This window comes from Saccoglossus kowalevskii, chromosome 22 (genome assembly GCF_978046115.1).
Source record: "Saccoglossus kowalevskii chromosome 22, keSacKowa6.1, whole genome shotgun sequence".
Taxonomy (NCBI): domain Eukaryota; kingdom Metazoa; phylum Hemichordata; class Enteropneusta; family Harrimaniidae; genus Saccoglossus; species Saccoglossus kowalevskii.
In genome coordinates, this window is record NC_140662.1 from 11,463,238 (window position 1) to 11,480,548 (window position 17,311).

General features: G+C 33.7%; 1 protein-coding gene across 1 annotated transcript in view; it reads left to right on the forward strand.

Annotated features, from left to right (window-relative positions):
- LOC102809692 (1-phosphatidylinositol 3-phosphate 5-kinase-like) overlaps nucleotides 1-17,311 on the forward strand; it is a 53,682-nt gene that overhangs the window by 1,422 nt on the left and 34,949 nt on the right. The window contains exons 2-18 of the mRNA XM_085496052.1: nucleotides 882-1,037; nucleotides 1,585-1,850; nucleotides 3,258-3,447; nucleotides 4,211-4,385; nucleotides 4,668-4,809; nucleotides 5,824-5,981; nucleotides 6,564-6,675; nucleotides 7,711-7,840; nucleotides 8,912-9,055; nucleotides 10,796-10,885; nucleotides 11,108-11,219; nucleotides 11,808-11,922; nucleotides 12,952-13,092; nucleotides 13,351-13,455; nucleotides 14,540-14,680; nucleotides 15,589-15,712; nucleotides 16,568-16,662. Of these exons, the coding sequence (XP_085352178.1) occupies nucleotides 887-1,037; nucleotides 1,585-1,850; nucleotides 3,258-3,447; nucleotides 4,211-4,385; nucleotides 4,668-4,809; nucleotides 5,824-5,981; nucleotides 6,564-6,675; nucleotides 7,711-7,840; nucleotides 8,912-9,055; nucleotides 10,796-10,885; nucleotides 11,108-11,219; nucleotides 11,808-11,922; nucleotides 12,952-13,092; nucleotides 13,351-13,455; nucleotides 14,540-14,680; nucleotides 15,589-15,712; nucleotides 16,568-16,662 (2,391 nt within the window). The 5' untranslated portion in view covers nucleotides 882-886. The remainder of the gene's footprint in view (nucleotides 1-881; nucleotides 1,038-1,584; nucleotides 1,851-3,257; nucleotides 3,448-4,210; nucleotides 4,386-4,667; nucleotides 4,810-5,823; nucleotides 5,982-6,563; nucleotides 6,676-7,710; nucleotides 7,841-8,911; nucleotides 9,056-10,795; nucleotides 10,886-11,107; nucleotides 11,220-11,807; nucleotides 11,923-12,951; nucleotides 13,093-13,350; nucleotides 13,456-14,539; nucleotides 14,681-15,588; nucleotides 15,713-16,567; nucleotides 16,663-17,311) is intronic.

A 17,311-nucleotide genomic window follows, 5' to 3' on the forward strand; every position in this document is an offset into this window, starting at 1 on the left:
CGGCTTTTATAGTACAGACCAAGCGTAACTTAACATTTAGTTAGCTTTAAGCTGATTTTCAAAACTGCTCTATATCTAAATTATGCAGTGTCAAAATATGTTTCATATTAGTAACATACATATAGGTAAAAACTACAAAGAATAAAATGAAATTATTGATGACGATGTTACTCGCTTTAAAATTTGTAAGTAAATGTAATGTTTTGGGTTTGCCTAGGCGTATTGCATGCTGGGTACAGCCTCGTTGCGAGTTTTGGTAAATAAAGTCTCCTTCCGTGTAACGATTCAATTCTGATTTGAGTCCTCTAATTTATAGCAGTAAGAGCGACGATCTGGTATATTACAGAACCTAAGAGTAATATACTACAGTAAAGTTACGCCCCAGCATTACTGTAAATGAATTTGAGGTTTAATGTCCGCGTTATCTTGACTTATACATGAACAGAAAATTCATTCATTTTATCAGCATAACATCATCATTGTGACTGTCATAAAATAACGGAATTAAAAAAAATTGATTAAAAAAAAATGAAACACAGCTAAGTTAATTGTCATTGAGCAGCCCTCGTACTGTACCGCTTGGTCTTAAAACTGTAAATATATTAATTATTGTTTGTATCAATTAACATGCTATAATGACGTATATACATTCATTTTTTTTTTTGTGCGTTTATATCTACTGTGTATATCTGAATATATACATGTATACTACATACTACAAAATTGCTGCACAATAAAATGTCAACAGTACCGGTAATATACATGATTAATTTTATTAGTCATTTTAAATCTATGCGTTGTCAGGCCACATATTTAACACAATCTGTGATGTCAGTTCCTATACATTCACATGTATTAATTTTCCTCTCATTGCTGTATAGATGTGATGGCGTTTGACAACAATAGTAGTAACACTATGACCATTCAGGTGGATGGTGAACCTGAACAATCTGACGTATTCACACGATTTAAACCACTATCACCAGATGTCAGAAGTCACAGTCCATTCTCATTTTCCAATTTATTTAAAAAAAAAGGTAAGTGTTTGGTTTCTTCAGTAATTTGAAGTTTTGCTTTTGAAAAGAAGTCACACAGGGCCTTTTATTCTGTCAGTTGTATTGTTAGATATTCTTCTAAAGCTTACAAACGCTTTTTACACTACTGTATTTGCTTTATTAGTGGCGCGTGTGCATCATACGTTGATGCAGTATGACGTAGTATGGACCATATACCAACTGCAAAAATCTTAGTTTTAGCGAGATATGCAGGACAGCACTTGTTTGCAAATACTAGTTACGAGTTGCATTACTAGAAGTTTGGTGTCTCCTGTTGAAGTTAATTAAATCCTGTCACGATCTTTAGACACACAAAGAAAATTACTCTAACAACTTAGTTTGCAATGTTTCTGATGCTGCGACTGTGAATATGTGTGTGTTTGGGTTGTCACTGACTTATTAGCTGGTTGTAGTTTGTGTTCATATCCACTCTATTCTTAGAATACATTGTAGATGCACATTCTTAATATTTTAGAAACTTGGTGACTTTAAATTGGCAAATCAATTATTTTCAATTAATCTCTAATAGATTCCAAAGTACAGCAATTACTGGATGTTTCCGCTGATGTTACGCCACCTCAGACATCCCCAGTTCTGCCACGCAAAGTGGAGTCACCCCCTCCCCAGTGGGCCCAGAGGCCAAAACAGTTACATTTTGATAGCTGTGTTAGAGAAACCAGACGTAAAAGCAGTAGCAGCGGTGATAGTCCTGGTGAAATGAAAGGCAATAGACCAACAAGGACGCTATCCACAGTGTTGAAGAGGATAAGCAGTCTGATAGATAGTAAGAACCAGGTGAGCTGTTTGTTACAATGTACCAGTTAACATATATTTGTTTTGGATGTTTTATCCCCCTTTTTAGCTCCGCTGTTGACTTTGTGGAGCAGAGCTTATCATGTGATTGTTTGTCTGTTGTCCAGTGAATATTTCGTCATTTTTAGTAAAAGTTATATTTTCAACCTTTTGTTAATATTCAATTGCTTTGATATTATACATATGGACACGACAGGTGGACTTCTCCCAGATTTGTTCATTTCACGATGATATCAGCAATTCTCTAATTTGATGAATATTTTTGTCATTTTGGGAAAAAGTGATATTTTTGACTTCTTGTTAAAAACCGCAAGTCTGATTGCTTTGATATTATACATGAAGGTACTATAGGTGAACCTTTCAGATTTGTTCATTTTGTGATGATATTTTGAATTCTTTAATTGAAATGTGCATTGCTAACAGCGGGAGCTATCTCAGCCAAGAGGCTGCTTGTAAACTTTAATCATTAGAGTTTTTTACTATTAATGTGATTTACCAGCAATCCATTGGAAAAGAAAACAATTAAATTCTTGTTTCCACTTTGGCTGTAACAAACGAACGACACGCTTTGAAAAAAAATGGCTGCCAGGTCAGAGGTCAATGTCTCAAAATACGTATTTTAGATGTGATTGCGAAAATAAAGTATACTGTAGAATACTTTATTTTCGCTTAGAATTTATTTTCACTATTTTCGCTGAAGGGATGATTCCGTGAAAATAAAATCCAGCGAATATACTTTTTTTCCTATATTTCACATTAAACTCATCAAAAATCAGTGAAAATAAATTCCAAGCAAAACGCCCAGTGAAAATTTATTCCAGCGAAAATAAAGTATTCCACAGTATATATTTTTTCACTTTTATCAAATCAGATTAATTTTACATTGAAATATTTAAAATAAAAGTTAAAATAATTAAAGTAGTTAAATCGTAGCCAGTAGAATGGGAAAAATGAATATTAATTAGCTCATGAATATTAATAACCTCATGAATTTTAATTAGCGACCGAATTACAGAATGTATGAAGCTGAAAACTCACTTTTAATGAAGGTTACGGAAACAGACTTTGATTCCACAGTTTTCTCAGATCTACCGTGAGAGTGATTAGACTTGTAGAAGCCCATGGTTTTACCTTGTTATTACTTTGATTCCACAGTTTTCTCAGATCTACCGTGAGAGTGATTAGACTTGTAGACGCCCATGGTTTTACCTTGTTATTACTTTGATTCCACAGTTTTCTCAGATCTACCGTGAGAGTGATTAGACTTGTAGAAGCCCATGGTTTTACCTTGTTATTACTTTGATTCCACAGTTTTCTCAGATCTACCGTGAGAGTGATTAGACTTGTAGACGCCCATGGTTTTACCTTGTTATTACTTTCATTCCACAGTTTTCTCAGATCTACCGTGAGAGTGATTTTAAACAATACTGGATGCCAGATAGTAATTGTAAAGAATGCTACGATTGTGGTGATAAATTCACCACGTTCAGAAGACGTCATCATTGTAGAGTATGTGGTCAGATATTCTGCAGTAGATGCTGCAATCAGGAAGTACCTGGAAAATTTATGGGTTACTCTGGTAAGTGTTTCTGTGAATTATTGATTTCGCAAATTTTGAATCTGGTAAATTTGCGACATTTTGTATCTGTAAAAATTTCAACAATAGAAAATGAGTTCAATCAGCCACAAAGAATGCAGTTTTATTTGTGTCTAATTTCACTTTCAACACATGTTTTTACAACTAGATTTCCTAATTAACTGGCGCATCATTGATGCAATAGAAAATCATACCTTAAGTTTAAAAAAACATCTTACTATAGTTAGGAAAATTATAATTTAGTAAAATGAAGTTCATATTTTATAAACAAAATATGTTTAAATACAAAATAAATCAGGGGCTAAAACATGTTTGTTTATGTCTCAAATCAACTACACAGTCACTCCGCAGTCGTTTAACAAACTGACTCAATTTGATTTTGGGAGATTTTATTTTGACTTAGAATTCCAACTAAATCAGGCCTGTTATAGGGCAAATGTGTTTTTTGCTGGTTTGAGTTGTTGGGCTCTGGTAAACTTCTTTTGTGTAATCGTAGTGGGAAATAATGAGTAAATAATCGGTGACTTACAAATTAATTTTACAATAAATTGAAAATCTGGAGAATATTAACTCACAGAATAAACAAAACAATGGCTAGATGCGTGAAGTAATTGACACAAATTAGCTACCTTCTTTAAAATTTAATTTGTTGAGAACACTAATTAATTTTGTGTGAATTTCCCTCTCATATATCATATTGGTGTAGATGATTATATATTCAAGTACACATATTTCTTTATTCCAGGAAACTTACGTGTATGCCTGTATTGCTGTAAAGTAGTGTTGAGTTACGCCCACTCGGCTGATGGTAATTTCCGTTCGTTACAAGAAGACCTACGCAGAGTTGAAGAAGCAGATCAGCTGATCACCCCAAAAAAGCGATCTTCTCTGTTCAAAGAAGAGGACTTCACAAGAACAAGGCAAGTACTATCCATTATATCAAAGCTTTTTTTGTTAGAATTTTTTTCTGAATTTTAGGACAAATCAGTTTTCTTGAAAAACACTATTAATGACGCTTTCAGAATTTAAATTAAAAGCATTTGTTGATTTTTGAAAACGTTGATTTGGGGGTTGAGATCCTCTAAAATAGTATTTAATGTTTATGCTTAAAAATGTATGATTGATTTCAGGAAAGAAATTCATGTATACACTGCATATTCTGTATTGTAATGTACATGTATGTTCTTTTATTCAACATACAGGACATATAGCAGTACCAGTATGATAGAGTCACCAAACTCTTCAACGAACCCCTTTGAGATTGCTGTCATCACACCAATGTCGGAATATCAAAAGAAAACTGGAAGACACAGTGTGGCCATGGAAAGAAAAATGCTGGTGCAGGTATGCCCTGATCTTTGCATTAATCTGTAAATCATAATCTTTGAAAACGCACTCACTACTCTAGCCTTTCTCTGCTACCCCGGTACATTGTATTCTATGTGATTACATGTATCTTCTGACATTGCCTGCTCATAGAGTAGAGCCAGTTCATACAAGTGAGTCGATAATACAGCCCATGCCAAAATTGATATCAGGTGATATTCTTCTCATCACATGACCAATTTCAAGTGCAAAGAAGAAATTTCAATTTCAAATAACTATGCATAATGAATAATATGCAAATTTATGCCAATGAGGAATGATATTTATGCATATCAGCAGATGCAGTTATGCTCACTGATTCTATAAATTGAATAAGTTCTCAGTTGGGTAAACTTATCATGTAGTATGCTAAGGGATTGTTGATTAAAATTGAAACTCAAAAATCTACAGTGCATATCTCTTAAGATTAGAAAATATTAAATATGCTTATACCAAGTTTTGGTTATTTTTTTTTTAGGTTAATTTCTCTTTATTTGTCGTCAAATAGCTATGTAATTTACTGTGACCTTGACTTTTTCGTTTTTGAGTTTTGTAATGTTTTATATAGTAGAAATAAACAAAATTATATAAAAAAAACAAAAAACATTCGTATGTGCAAAGACTAAAAAAAAAATCAAATCCAGGTGTTTTGTTATGAGCAGACCCCCGGCCATATGGCTTGCTATAAGCCCAAATTGATCGTCTACTCTCTGCCCATTCGACCGTCAATGCCGCTCTCGCTGCAGCGCTTCTCACTGCTGAAAGACTTTCGATTTATTTTTGCCCTGTTGTTACAGAATGGTGGCCTGCAATTAAGTGCAACCCCTGCCCATCATGTAATTCAGGGCCAGTATAGTTAAATCTACTTTGATTGTGGGATAGATTATAATTTTTTTTTTTTAATTTTGTCAATTCTACTCATCGCCTCTATCAAGTGTCCACGTACTTGTCTATACATGAACTCTAGTGAACTTGTCTTTCCTTGTTTACTAGGACTCGGCACAACTACGTGATATATGGTTGCAAATCCAGAACCCCACTAACGGCATAGAATTCCAGAGTCATCGATATCGATTGAGAACTTACGTCAACTGTATTATAGGCAGTGAGTTAGTGGATTGGTTAATCAGTACAGATAAAGCAGCAAACAGGTTGGTATTGATGTACTCTGCATATATTCAATTTGACAGCCCATCTGTTCAAGGTAGAATGCTACAAATAAGTAAAAATATTGTCATTTTCACATATTTGATGTCCTGAGGATGAAGTAAATGAAATAAAAATATAGGGTCACCGTTTTATGCACATTTAATGCTCATTGTTTTAAGCTTTTAAAAAAAAATTGATTGTCAGTAAACCAAAAAGTTGACATACTAACACGAATAATTTTGACACAAAATATATGCACTAAAATATGAGCACATGAAAAAAAAACTTGCTAGTAGCTTCTACTATAAGAAGGCCTTTCCATTGTTTAGTTGGTGTGATCAACCCAATTCTAGGAACATATGAAAGTTATAACACCAGTTTAATTTGATGCACATTACAAACAATTAAATTATTTCATTCTATCTGTCACATGGTATCTGTTTCACAGTAATTTTATCAACAGAACTTATTGTAATTGGTGTTTCATCTCATTTGCATACAAGAACAATGTATATCGTGTATTCCTATCACATTGAGTTTGCATGATGCATTTGATAATTTCTTTTACCACTTTTCTATTCCAGGTACCAAGGGATTGCTATTGGGCAGGCACTGATAGATGCCAACTGGTTAGAAAGTGTCCTAGGAACAGATCTGATATATAGTGATGAGTATGCCCTCTATAGACCAGGAAAGGTAACTTACTTTGTTTTTTCGATGAAGCATGTTACTAGTATTACAAGAAAATGGTATAAGTTCCACTCATATTTTGGTGACACCTATTATTACCGCTTTAAATGCCAAAATTTTAGTATTAAAATTTTACACTTTTTTTATATACCATATATATTTATTTTATAATTTCTTTACCAATGTTTTAGCAAATTGAAAAACATAAACAAAATATAAGAAAATGCCTACTCAGGCTAATTTTGTGATGAATAACTTTTATTGGAAATCTTAGGCATACCATACTCAAGTTAATTTTGTGGTTGTAATTGAGAAACTACTACAAGGATGCTTGACATGATAATATGCACAGTCTATAACACACCCACATCTGTGTTTTGGTCCTCCTTGTTGATGTACATAAACTATTCCAGATGTTTTATGTTATAAAACCAGTCACCAGTTTGTATGATACAACTGACTGTTTTAAAATAGAAGCCTACTCATCAAATAAAAAACCCAGAATTTAATCATTTTGCTATAAATTGTACTCCAAGGCAATATAAGGATATTGACCTGAAAAAAGATGGGGGTCACCAGCCTTTTTTTCGGGAAATTGATGGTTGTATTTTTGTGGAAAGTCATCATTTTGACACTATTATAACACTTTTACCACAGGTTCCTATGGCAGAGATATTATGCAATATTTCAAAATCTAGCCTGGCGACATAGGCTGAAAAAATCATATATTGTTAATGATAGAGTACTTTTTGTTGTTCTGAATTATTTAAAAAAGCCGGGTTTTGAGAAGTGTCAAAAAATGCAATTTTTCTTTAACATTGTGTTCTATAGAATTGTTCTAAAAATAGCAATTTTCAGGAAATATTAGGACACGTTTCTCAAAAAGCATAACTGTAACACACAAAATAATGCTAATGTATTTCATTGTACCATGAGACATTAGCTTCATGATTGTACATAATAAACTAATGAACATTGTCATGCGATTTATGACCAATTTTGTCAAAAATTATGACTAGGCTTCTACCTTAAACTGTCTAGACTGCCAGACAGGAGAATCTATCAGATGATGATGTTCACTCGGTGGAAGAATACTGGGAACCAACTTGGTTTAAAGAAATTGATTTACAAGAGAAAGGTGCAAGTTCTGCTGAAGAGGACGATGTGGAAGGTTTGTATATGCCAATGACACTAACCTGCTTATGCTAGAGACAAACAAGTGAGGCAAAATTGTCATACTGCTTGGCTGCATGTGGCATCAAAATTGGGTGAAATAAGTTTGTGTAGTCAGTGTGTTGTGTCTGAGCCACACACATGTGTTTCTCAGTCTGACATTATGGCTGCCAAACATCACATCGAGCAACCCAGCAACTGTATTAAATAGTGAAGATTACACTGGGAACATTAAGGTAGAATGCAACTCATGTGTTTTTGATATGTGCACCTATAGGAGTGAAAATAATTTAGGCTTATAGCTAGTCTCAGCAGTATTGGGTGAGCAAGATAGCAAACCTGCTTACTAATTTGCCAACTACTTTCGTTTCCACTATTAAAAGCAGAAATCCTACAATTACCTTCATTTTTTTCACTATCAAATGCTAGTCATCTCCAAAAAAAAACAATATTTCAGATAAATTTATGAGGTTTTACAGAACTGAAGAGTATGCAAAATTGTTTGTGTTGATCAAATCTACTTTAGTCCAAACCAAATTTGTCAGCGAATTAGTGAGCATGTTTGGTAACTTTTTGACCCAATACTTCTGAGACTTGCTGTAAAATCTGTCTTTGTTGTTATATTAGTCAACAGTATAGGGACATTTTTTGTTCACCATTTTTTCAGAAAGTATCAAATAAAATGACAATTTGGCAACAGTTTCCATAGACTATAATGAAAACACGTTTCAACATTGAAAACCTGTGGGTTTGTGACTTCAATGAAATGTTGTCAAATTATGAAATAACAGTCATTTCTTTGCCAAAAAAGTAGCAAAAACTTTTGGTTGGTGTCAATATGTTTATCAACACGATATATTGTCAAAAAATCTTCTAAAAACAGTTTATTATTATCTCACATTTCTTGAATGAAGATTTTTTCCCTGGGGCAAACACTGCTGTCATTTTGCAAATCTGAATAAAATGGAACTTGTTGCCGCATTTGATGAATCAGTAGAGGAAAACTCTGATGAACAGGTTAATTTTCTTGAAACATACAATGTGTTTTTTTGTTGTTGTGTACACATAGAACCAGATGGAAGAACACTTTATGGCAGTGCAACGTCATTGGCAACAAAGGAGAGTGAGACATCACAGTTTTCATTGGATTTAGAACGTGCTACTGTTAATTACCGACCAAAGAAAAAGAAACAATCAACTTTCATGACTACAGGTCTGTTATTTTTTTTTGTCGTCATTGATTTTTGTCCGATCAACCTTTGCTGTTGCATGCATCAAAATATTTGTTTAGTCTCAGTATGTAATACTCTTTATGTTGTATTGTTTACAATATATGTTTTTCAACACTTTAAATTCTTTGTAAAGGGAGTGTTTGCAGTTAGTGTGTCTGTGTGTGTGTGTGTTCCATCGAAAGAACCATACATTGTTTTTTGATGAAACTTTTTGCATAGATGCTCTGGGCCAATGCCTAGATTTGATTAGGTTTTGGTAAAAATTCTTGCATATTAATTACCTAATTTGCATGATAATTAGCTGATTTTTAGCTTTTCCATGACTGTTCCACTGATATCTAAAGAACCACTCATTGGATTTTTATCAAACTTGGCACATAGATGCTCCAAACTAATGGACAGATTTGATTAGTTTTGGTTAAAAATCTGTGCAATATTAATTACCTAATTTGCATAATGATTAATAAATTTTCGGCTTTTCCACTGATATCTCAAGTACTAATCATCACATTTCCATAAAACTTGGTACATAGATGTCATAGGACACTGCATAAACCTGATAGTTTTTAGGGTAGTACCGGTATCAGTACATATTAATTACCTAATTTGTATAATTAATTAATTTTCAGCTTTTGATATTTTAAGTAGTAATCATCACATTTCAATGGAACTTGGTACACAGATGTCATAGTACACTGCACAGACCTGATAGTTTTTAGGGTAATATCAGTACATATTAATTACCTAATTTGCATAATTAATTAATTTTCAGCTTTTGATATTTCAAGTAGTAATCATCACATTTCAATGAAACTTGGTAAATAGTTACTTAAGGACTGCAGACCTCTGATTAGTTTTTGGGTGAATATTTGTGCATATTAATTACCTTATTAGCATAATTAGTTAATTTTCAGCTTTTTGCCTGATATCTCAAGTACTAATCATCATCATATTTCAATGAGACTTGCTACATAGATCTTCTAGGACTATGCAGAGACCTGATTAGTTTTAGGGTAAATAATTGTGGATATTAATTACCTAATTTGCATAATTAGTTAATTGTTTCTATGAAAGTTCCACTGATATATAAAAAACCACGAATTGGATTTTAATAAAACTTTTAAAGAGTACTCATCATCACATTTCAATGAATCTAGAACTATGCAGAGACCCAATTAGTTTTTGGTAAATATTTATGCTTATTAATCACCTCATTAACATAATTAATTAACACTGATATCTCAATTACTGATCATCACATTTGAATAAAATTTGGTACATAAATGCTCTAGGACAATATACAGGCCTGATTAATTTTGGGTTAAAATTTGTTCATATTAATTCTCTAAGGAGTAGCATAATTAGCATAATAATTCATAATTTTTTTGTTCTGTTCTGTTCTGTTCTGTTCTGTTCATATTAGTTACCTGATTTACATAATTAGTTTTCAGTTTTTCCATCAATATCTCAGGTACAAGTAATTTTTAATTAATTTTTAATGTGTCTTTCTAAGCTGAGTTCTTTTCTGAGTTCTTTCTAAGCTTTCTTTGATTCTTAATTAACTTTGAACCAAATTCTACTAATGTGTAGGGAGTATGGAATATTTGATAATTGCTAACTACGGTGATCTAGTGAGAGTTGCCTCATGTCAATTTTGATTTTGTGATAAATTTATCTTATATTTAATGTTTGTTTCTCACGTTTTCCAATTCTGTTTACAGACAGGGATAGTCAGAGAGATAGTGGAGGATCATGGGACTTTAATTTCTGTCAAGATTCCAATTCAGGGAATATAGCGGATGATTTCAAAGGTAAGAGTTTTTTTTTTACTCATCAAAACCAAACACTTGTGATTGAGATTGATCTTTCCGCTGTGCATTACTTGTTCATTTCAAGCTATGGGAGGTGGGGGTGTCAAGTCAACTGTGATTCGGAATACAGATCCATAGATATGTACACGATTTGTCTTTTTGTAATATTCAATATAAAAACATCTGAAATTAGATGAACATTGACCTTTGACACTTTGACAGGTGCCATGTCTGTAGTGACAGTTGCTGAGGAGTTGAATGTTGCTGAAAGATGGCAACGCATGGAACACTTACGAGAAGAGAACGGAGAGAAACTAGCAATGGAGAGATTGAGGTCAGCTGATATACTTACTGTAATCCACTAGGTTTTGTATTCACTGTTTAGTGAAGGAAACACTGCTCTCTGTGGTTAACTTTGTAGAACACATTTGTTACCAAATTGTCTGAAGAACCCAGTGTTCTCCCGAGGACTTTGTGGGGAGGGGGCGGGGCTATAATAAAATTCATTTTATTTTGTTTATTTTACCAATTGATATGAAACTTATGCTTAGCATTGCAGTTATAAGCTTTCATTAGGAACAAGTAAAATGTGCGCTACTTGTCTGACTTCATTTCAGTTACTGCAGAATGACTTTAAATAATTACCTTGCTAGCCCCATGTTCTTTTACATCGACTTGACTAGGTTAATTCTGCTGAATTGTAATTGGGAAAAAAAAAAAAATTACAAAATACATGTATACAGAAATTATTTTTTCCTTTTAGCATTTGGTATCACAAAGGGATACTACAGTATTGCACTATGCTTATATTATCCTGTTCAGAGACGGAAGAAATGAATCCTGAAATGGACAAAAATACACAGAGTAAAACAAATCCCAAATCCTGTTCATACAATGTGTATGTTTGTGTTTTTTTTTGCAGCACTGCTAATTACAACCACTTGGTGGCGCTGTTGAAACAACAATTGCAATCCGAAGGATTATCTTTATCATGGACTGACATCATATTTACTTTGATTACAAAAATAAGTGATATGGTGAGTATACCACCCTACTACATGGTAACAACTGTTGCTAAGGTCTGCATTTCAATGTTGTGCACATTTATATATATACAAAAAGTGCTTCATAATAAATGACAGATATTGAATTTGATGTCCATAGGAATGGATGGATACTAAAAATATGGGACCACATGTATTTCTAATAAAAGATCTGAAAGCTCATTTTGGATATTTACAGATTTATCTTCACCAAGAGTGCCTTAGTACAAGATTGTTAATCACCTAGGGTGCCCTAGTACAAGATTGTTAATCACCTAGGGTGCCCTAGTACAAGATTTATTTTCACCTCATGTGCCTTAGTACAAAATTGGTAATCACCTAGGGTGCCCTAGTACAAGATTGGTAATCACCTAGGATGCCCTAGTACAAGATTATTAATCACCTAGGGTGCCCTAGTACAAGATTTATTTTCACCTAGGGTGCCCTAGTACAAGATTTGTTTTCACCTAGAGTGCTCTAGTACAAAATGTTTAATCACCTAGGGTTCCCTGGTGTAAGAATATTTTCACCTAGGGTGTCCTAGTACAAGATATATTTTCACTTAGAGTGCCCTAGTACAAAATTGTTAATCACCTAGGGTACCCTAGTACAAGATTAGTAATCACCTAGGCTAGGGTGCCCTAGTACAAGATTTTTTTTCACCTAGAGTGCCCTAGTACAAAATTTTTAATCACCTAGGGTTCCCTGGTATAAGATCATTTTCACCTAGGGTGTCCCAGTACAAGATTTATTTTCATCGAGAGTACCCTAGTACAAGATTGTTAGGTACCTAGGGTGCCCTAGTACAAAATTTTTAGGTACCTCGGGTACCCTGGTATAAGTTTTATCTTCACTTAGAGTGCCCTACTACAAAAGCGCTCTTCACGTAGGGTACCTCATTCTTGATTGATCTTCACCTAGCATGTCCTATTGCAAAATTGACCTTTAGTGAAGCTGTACTATAAAGGCAAGACTGGTTGGATAAATAGATTGAAATTCACCAAATGTATCAATTTTCTTCAGGTGAAACCTGATGTGCGACATGATGATGATGACATGGACATTAGACAGTATGTACAGTTTAAGAAAGTACCAGGTGGACAGAAAACGGACTGTTCAATGATTAACGGTGTTGTCTGCACCAAACATGTAGCACATAAAAAGGTAAAGATAAAAACCATCTTTTAAATTCTTGTGATTCATGAGATCTCTATTTATTTGCACATATGTCATCATACATTTTAGCTACAAATCTACATTGTATAAAACCACCTTTTCTGTAGAATGTGTTATTACATATACCGGGTACTATGGATTGGTGTATTTTAATTAAAATATGATGCTCATGTTGTCATGTGTGTAATTGTATTTGATTTCTTGCAAACACCATGTAAAAAGTATTTTGATTTATGTTTGTGACAGATGAGAACGTATATTGTGAATCCCAAGATATTGTTATTAACTGCTGCAATCGAATATCAAAGAGTTGAAAATAAACTGTCTTCATTGGATCCTGTAGTTCTCCAGGTTGGTACATGTCTCTAGTTGTTTTCTTACAGTCTGTGATGGCCTACTAGTATTTACCTGATATCTGTTATAATGGTTAGCATGTCTACCCAACACCAGGTAGACTGCGGGTTTGATACCGATGTATGATCAGCTGAACACTCCGCAGTGGGAAAAAATGTGTATCTTTTGACATTCAAACCTGGTATTCAAATTTGGGAGAATGGTGATGTTTCTGAGGGAACATAAAGCTGTTGGTTTCACATACTGTTACTATCCTCAGTGTATGTAAATAATCCTGTTGTTATTAAAATTTTTAGCAGAACAGACATATGTCTTTTAGTAAATGTAGATGCATTGTGATATCCCTAATTTCTAAGTCTGTGAATAGGCCTGAGTCTGTTAACAGAAAATGATAGTATGAGTGGGTAATATTCATTTTTAATCCAATAAATCTCCTAAATACATAAGTGAGAATTCTCAGCATTTTTGCTTAGTGAATCATTCATGACAAAAATTCTTTTCAGCATAGCATTAAAATTAATCTTTGAAGCACACACTTGTTGTTTTTTGAAAAATATTTCTTATTGATGATTTTAAGCACACAAAGTGGTATTTTTATTTTGTACATATTTGCCATATTACCGTAGTAGCACTTCTGCAAATAACAGACTGAGGTATTTTCATGTTCAAAATGAATATAATGTTTCAGCGTGCAATAAATGCAATTTTTGGTTTATGTGTGTTTCTATTGGAGATGTGCTTCTACCGGTAATAGAACAAATTGTAATGTTGTACATGTATGTGTTGATTGGGCTGCAATAAATATATATGTATTGATTTGTTAGGTGAATTCTGGTACACTGTCCTTTAAGCCTTTTCACCACCAGACTTTCTCGCCCAAATTATTGTGCAATTTTTTCTTATATTCTTCAATATTTCTAGAAGTAAACCCTAATTTTGGAGTCAACAAACAAAATTTCTTGTCAATGCTATTTTTGTCCCAATCTTCTGAAGGAAAGTGCAGACTATAAATGGGACTATTTTGTGAATTTGTGATGAAAATAAAGAACTAGTTAAAACCTTTTCTATTTCAAATTTTTAGGAACACGAGTTTCTCAAGAATTGTGTGGCTAAGATTGCCAATGTACAGCCAGAGATATTGGTTGTTGAAAAGAGCGTAGCAAGACTAGCGCAGGATTTCCTCCATCATGCTGGCATAACAGTTGTTCTCAGTGTCAAAACAGTGAGTATCCATCCTGCTTATGCCTGTTATTTCTCTACTAGGGGTAAAATAATGTCACAGTGGTTATCAGAATGTGGCATTTCAAATAAAATGTTGTGTATTTTAGCTCCTGTGTGGAAAGGACACTCTAGAGATGGTTAAAGTATGTCTGTTCTGTCACAGTGTGTCTGTGTAAACAAAATCTCGAAAACTCAAAAGATTTTCTTCAAATTTAATTTGTAAGTTTACAGGGGTTTTTCTAGAAAAAAACTGCAAGAGGGAGCACTGCAATTCAGCAGTGACACCAAGTGTGAGAGATACTGTTCTCCCTACCAGGGTGTGGTGTTTTTGATAATTCTAAGTTAAAATGGAGCATTCTATGGCTTCCTTGGGGCCAACATTACTATCAGACGGGTCACAGTTGAAGACTGTGGCCACATGTGATCCCTGGTCAATCAGAATTTTATGGTTGCCAGAGGATCTGCTCCCAGCATGAAGGCGCTGCGCTCCTGTTCCCTTGTTTAAAAAAATCTGTGGGTTTAGAAATGTGCAAACATGACAAATTTTGGGGGTAAGTCTGCACATATTATTAAGTAGTTAATTTGCATATTACCAGTTTCCTAGTAATTTGTGACTACTGTAAAATCTGTATTAGAAGCCGCGGCTTCTATTAAAATGGTACAATGCAACAGAGGGGATGCGGCTTCTAATAGAGCATCTACACATATGAGAAATGATGAATTTTTGGTTCTCAATTATTCAAAAAAAATAAGTGCGACTTCTATTAGGGATGCCGCTACTAATACAAATTTTACGGTACTGTAATTATATTTTCACTCTTATTCTGTGATATCCTGAAAACTCAAGTTATTATAAGTGACTGCGACATTATAGTGATGGTAGATGTTGTCTCTGTGTTTGTTTCGCAGCAAGTAATGGAGAGAATAGCACGGTGTACGCAAGCCGACCTCGTCTCATCAATAGACCAAGTTTCTAAACCCCGATTGGGATTCTGTCATTCATTTCGATTGCAGAGTTTTAAAATGGAAGACGGTGAGTCTGTTGTACCATTCATGCTGTCTTTAATTCTTCTGCTGTTACATTTCTTTTAGTATAATCATAAAGTGCTTGGAAAACCTGGGAATTTTGATCTGTGAGAGGTTTCTGGGAAGGTAGGCTCTACAGAATGTGTGTAAATATAGCTGGGAATGTGGAAGAAATTGAAATACCCTGAGAGTTAAAAAATGTTTTACTTTCTGTTGACATGGGTGCTACCATTTCCATGTATTTCAAGTAAGTTTGAGCGATGCCAACTGAGCATCTGTTAACTCAATTGCTCATGCTTAAATCTTGATGTCTGGAATGCACACACATCAATGTTCTACGGAACTAATGTCAGTAACATTTTGATGAAAACTGTTCAGTTCTGCTCGCTGACCTGTATCAACTTTTGTCTAATCTCGATAATCTGTGGAAATCTTTTGTAATAAAGTAAACTGATCACGTTGTTATTGTGATGTGATGTTATTTACTATGCACACATAATGTATGAAATTCTTCTCTTGAACGGTTTTTGGTTTTATTTGTAAGAAAAAACACACATTGAAATGCCATGAAAAGAATAATAATTTCAGAGTTGGGGGGGGGGGGTATACTGTAAAATACTTTATTTTAGCTGGAAATAATTTTCACTGAATAGACTTTTTGGATGTTTTGTATGGAATTTAGTTTTACTGATTTTTGACGAGTTGAATGTAAAATGTTGGAAAAAAGCTATATTCGCTGGATTTTATTTTCACTGATTCATTCCTTTTGCGAAAATATAAAAAAATAATTCCAAGCCAAAATAAAGTATTACACAGTATTTTGTTTCAGGTAATGAATGTTTTTTTTTAATTAATTGTTTAGGGTGTATGAAGACATTGATGTTCTTTGAAGGTTGTGCCACTCATCTCGGCTGTACTATCATTCTACGTGGTGGATCACAAGATGAACTAGCCAAGGTAAGGCATTTAATGAATCCTGTCAGTTGGTATTCACCCTTTTACCTTTTCAGCACCAGTTCCCTCTTTTCGTCACTAATTAGTCCCTTCAGAAGATTGGGAAAAAATAGCCAAATTTTTTGAGTAAAAACTGAAACTTTACCCAAATTTTGTTAGTTGGCTCCAAAATTAAGGTTTATTTCCAGAAATATTGTAAAATAAGAAAAAAGTTCAGAAAAATTTGGGCAAGAAAGATTGGTGGTGGCAGGCATTATTGGTAATTGATCTCAAATTTTCAGGAAGAGGTTTGGTCTAGAAAAATATCTTAATTATGCCATCTGTAGTTGTTATATCTGATTTTAAGCAATTGTTCATTTTCAACTTCATACAAGAAATTAAAAGTAAAAAAACCAACCTCAAAATAGCTTATATTTGTTTTGATATTTGTAGAGAATGACTGTACTTTCACAAATAGCAAGTTGTATGTGGCAGAACAATAACAATATTTGTGATTTCTGTTCTATTGCATGGTTTCTTCTCTCGCTTTTCTATATTAAAAACTCCAACAGACTTGAATTTAAAATTTTATAATATTACTGAAATATTTCTCTGTGCAAATATTGGAAGTTCTGTCGGGTGGAACAAACTTGAATACTGTGTGTTTGTGTTT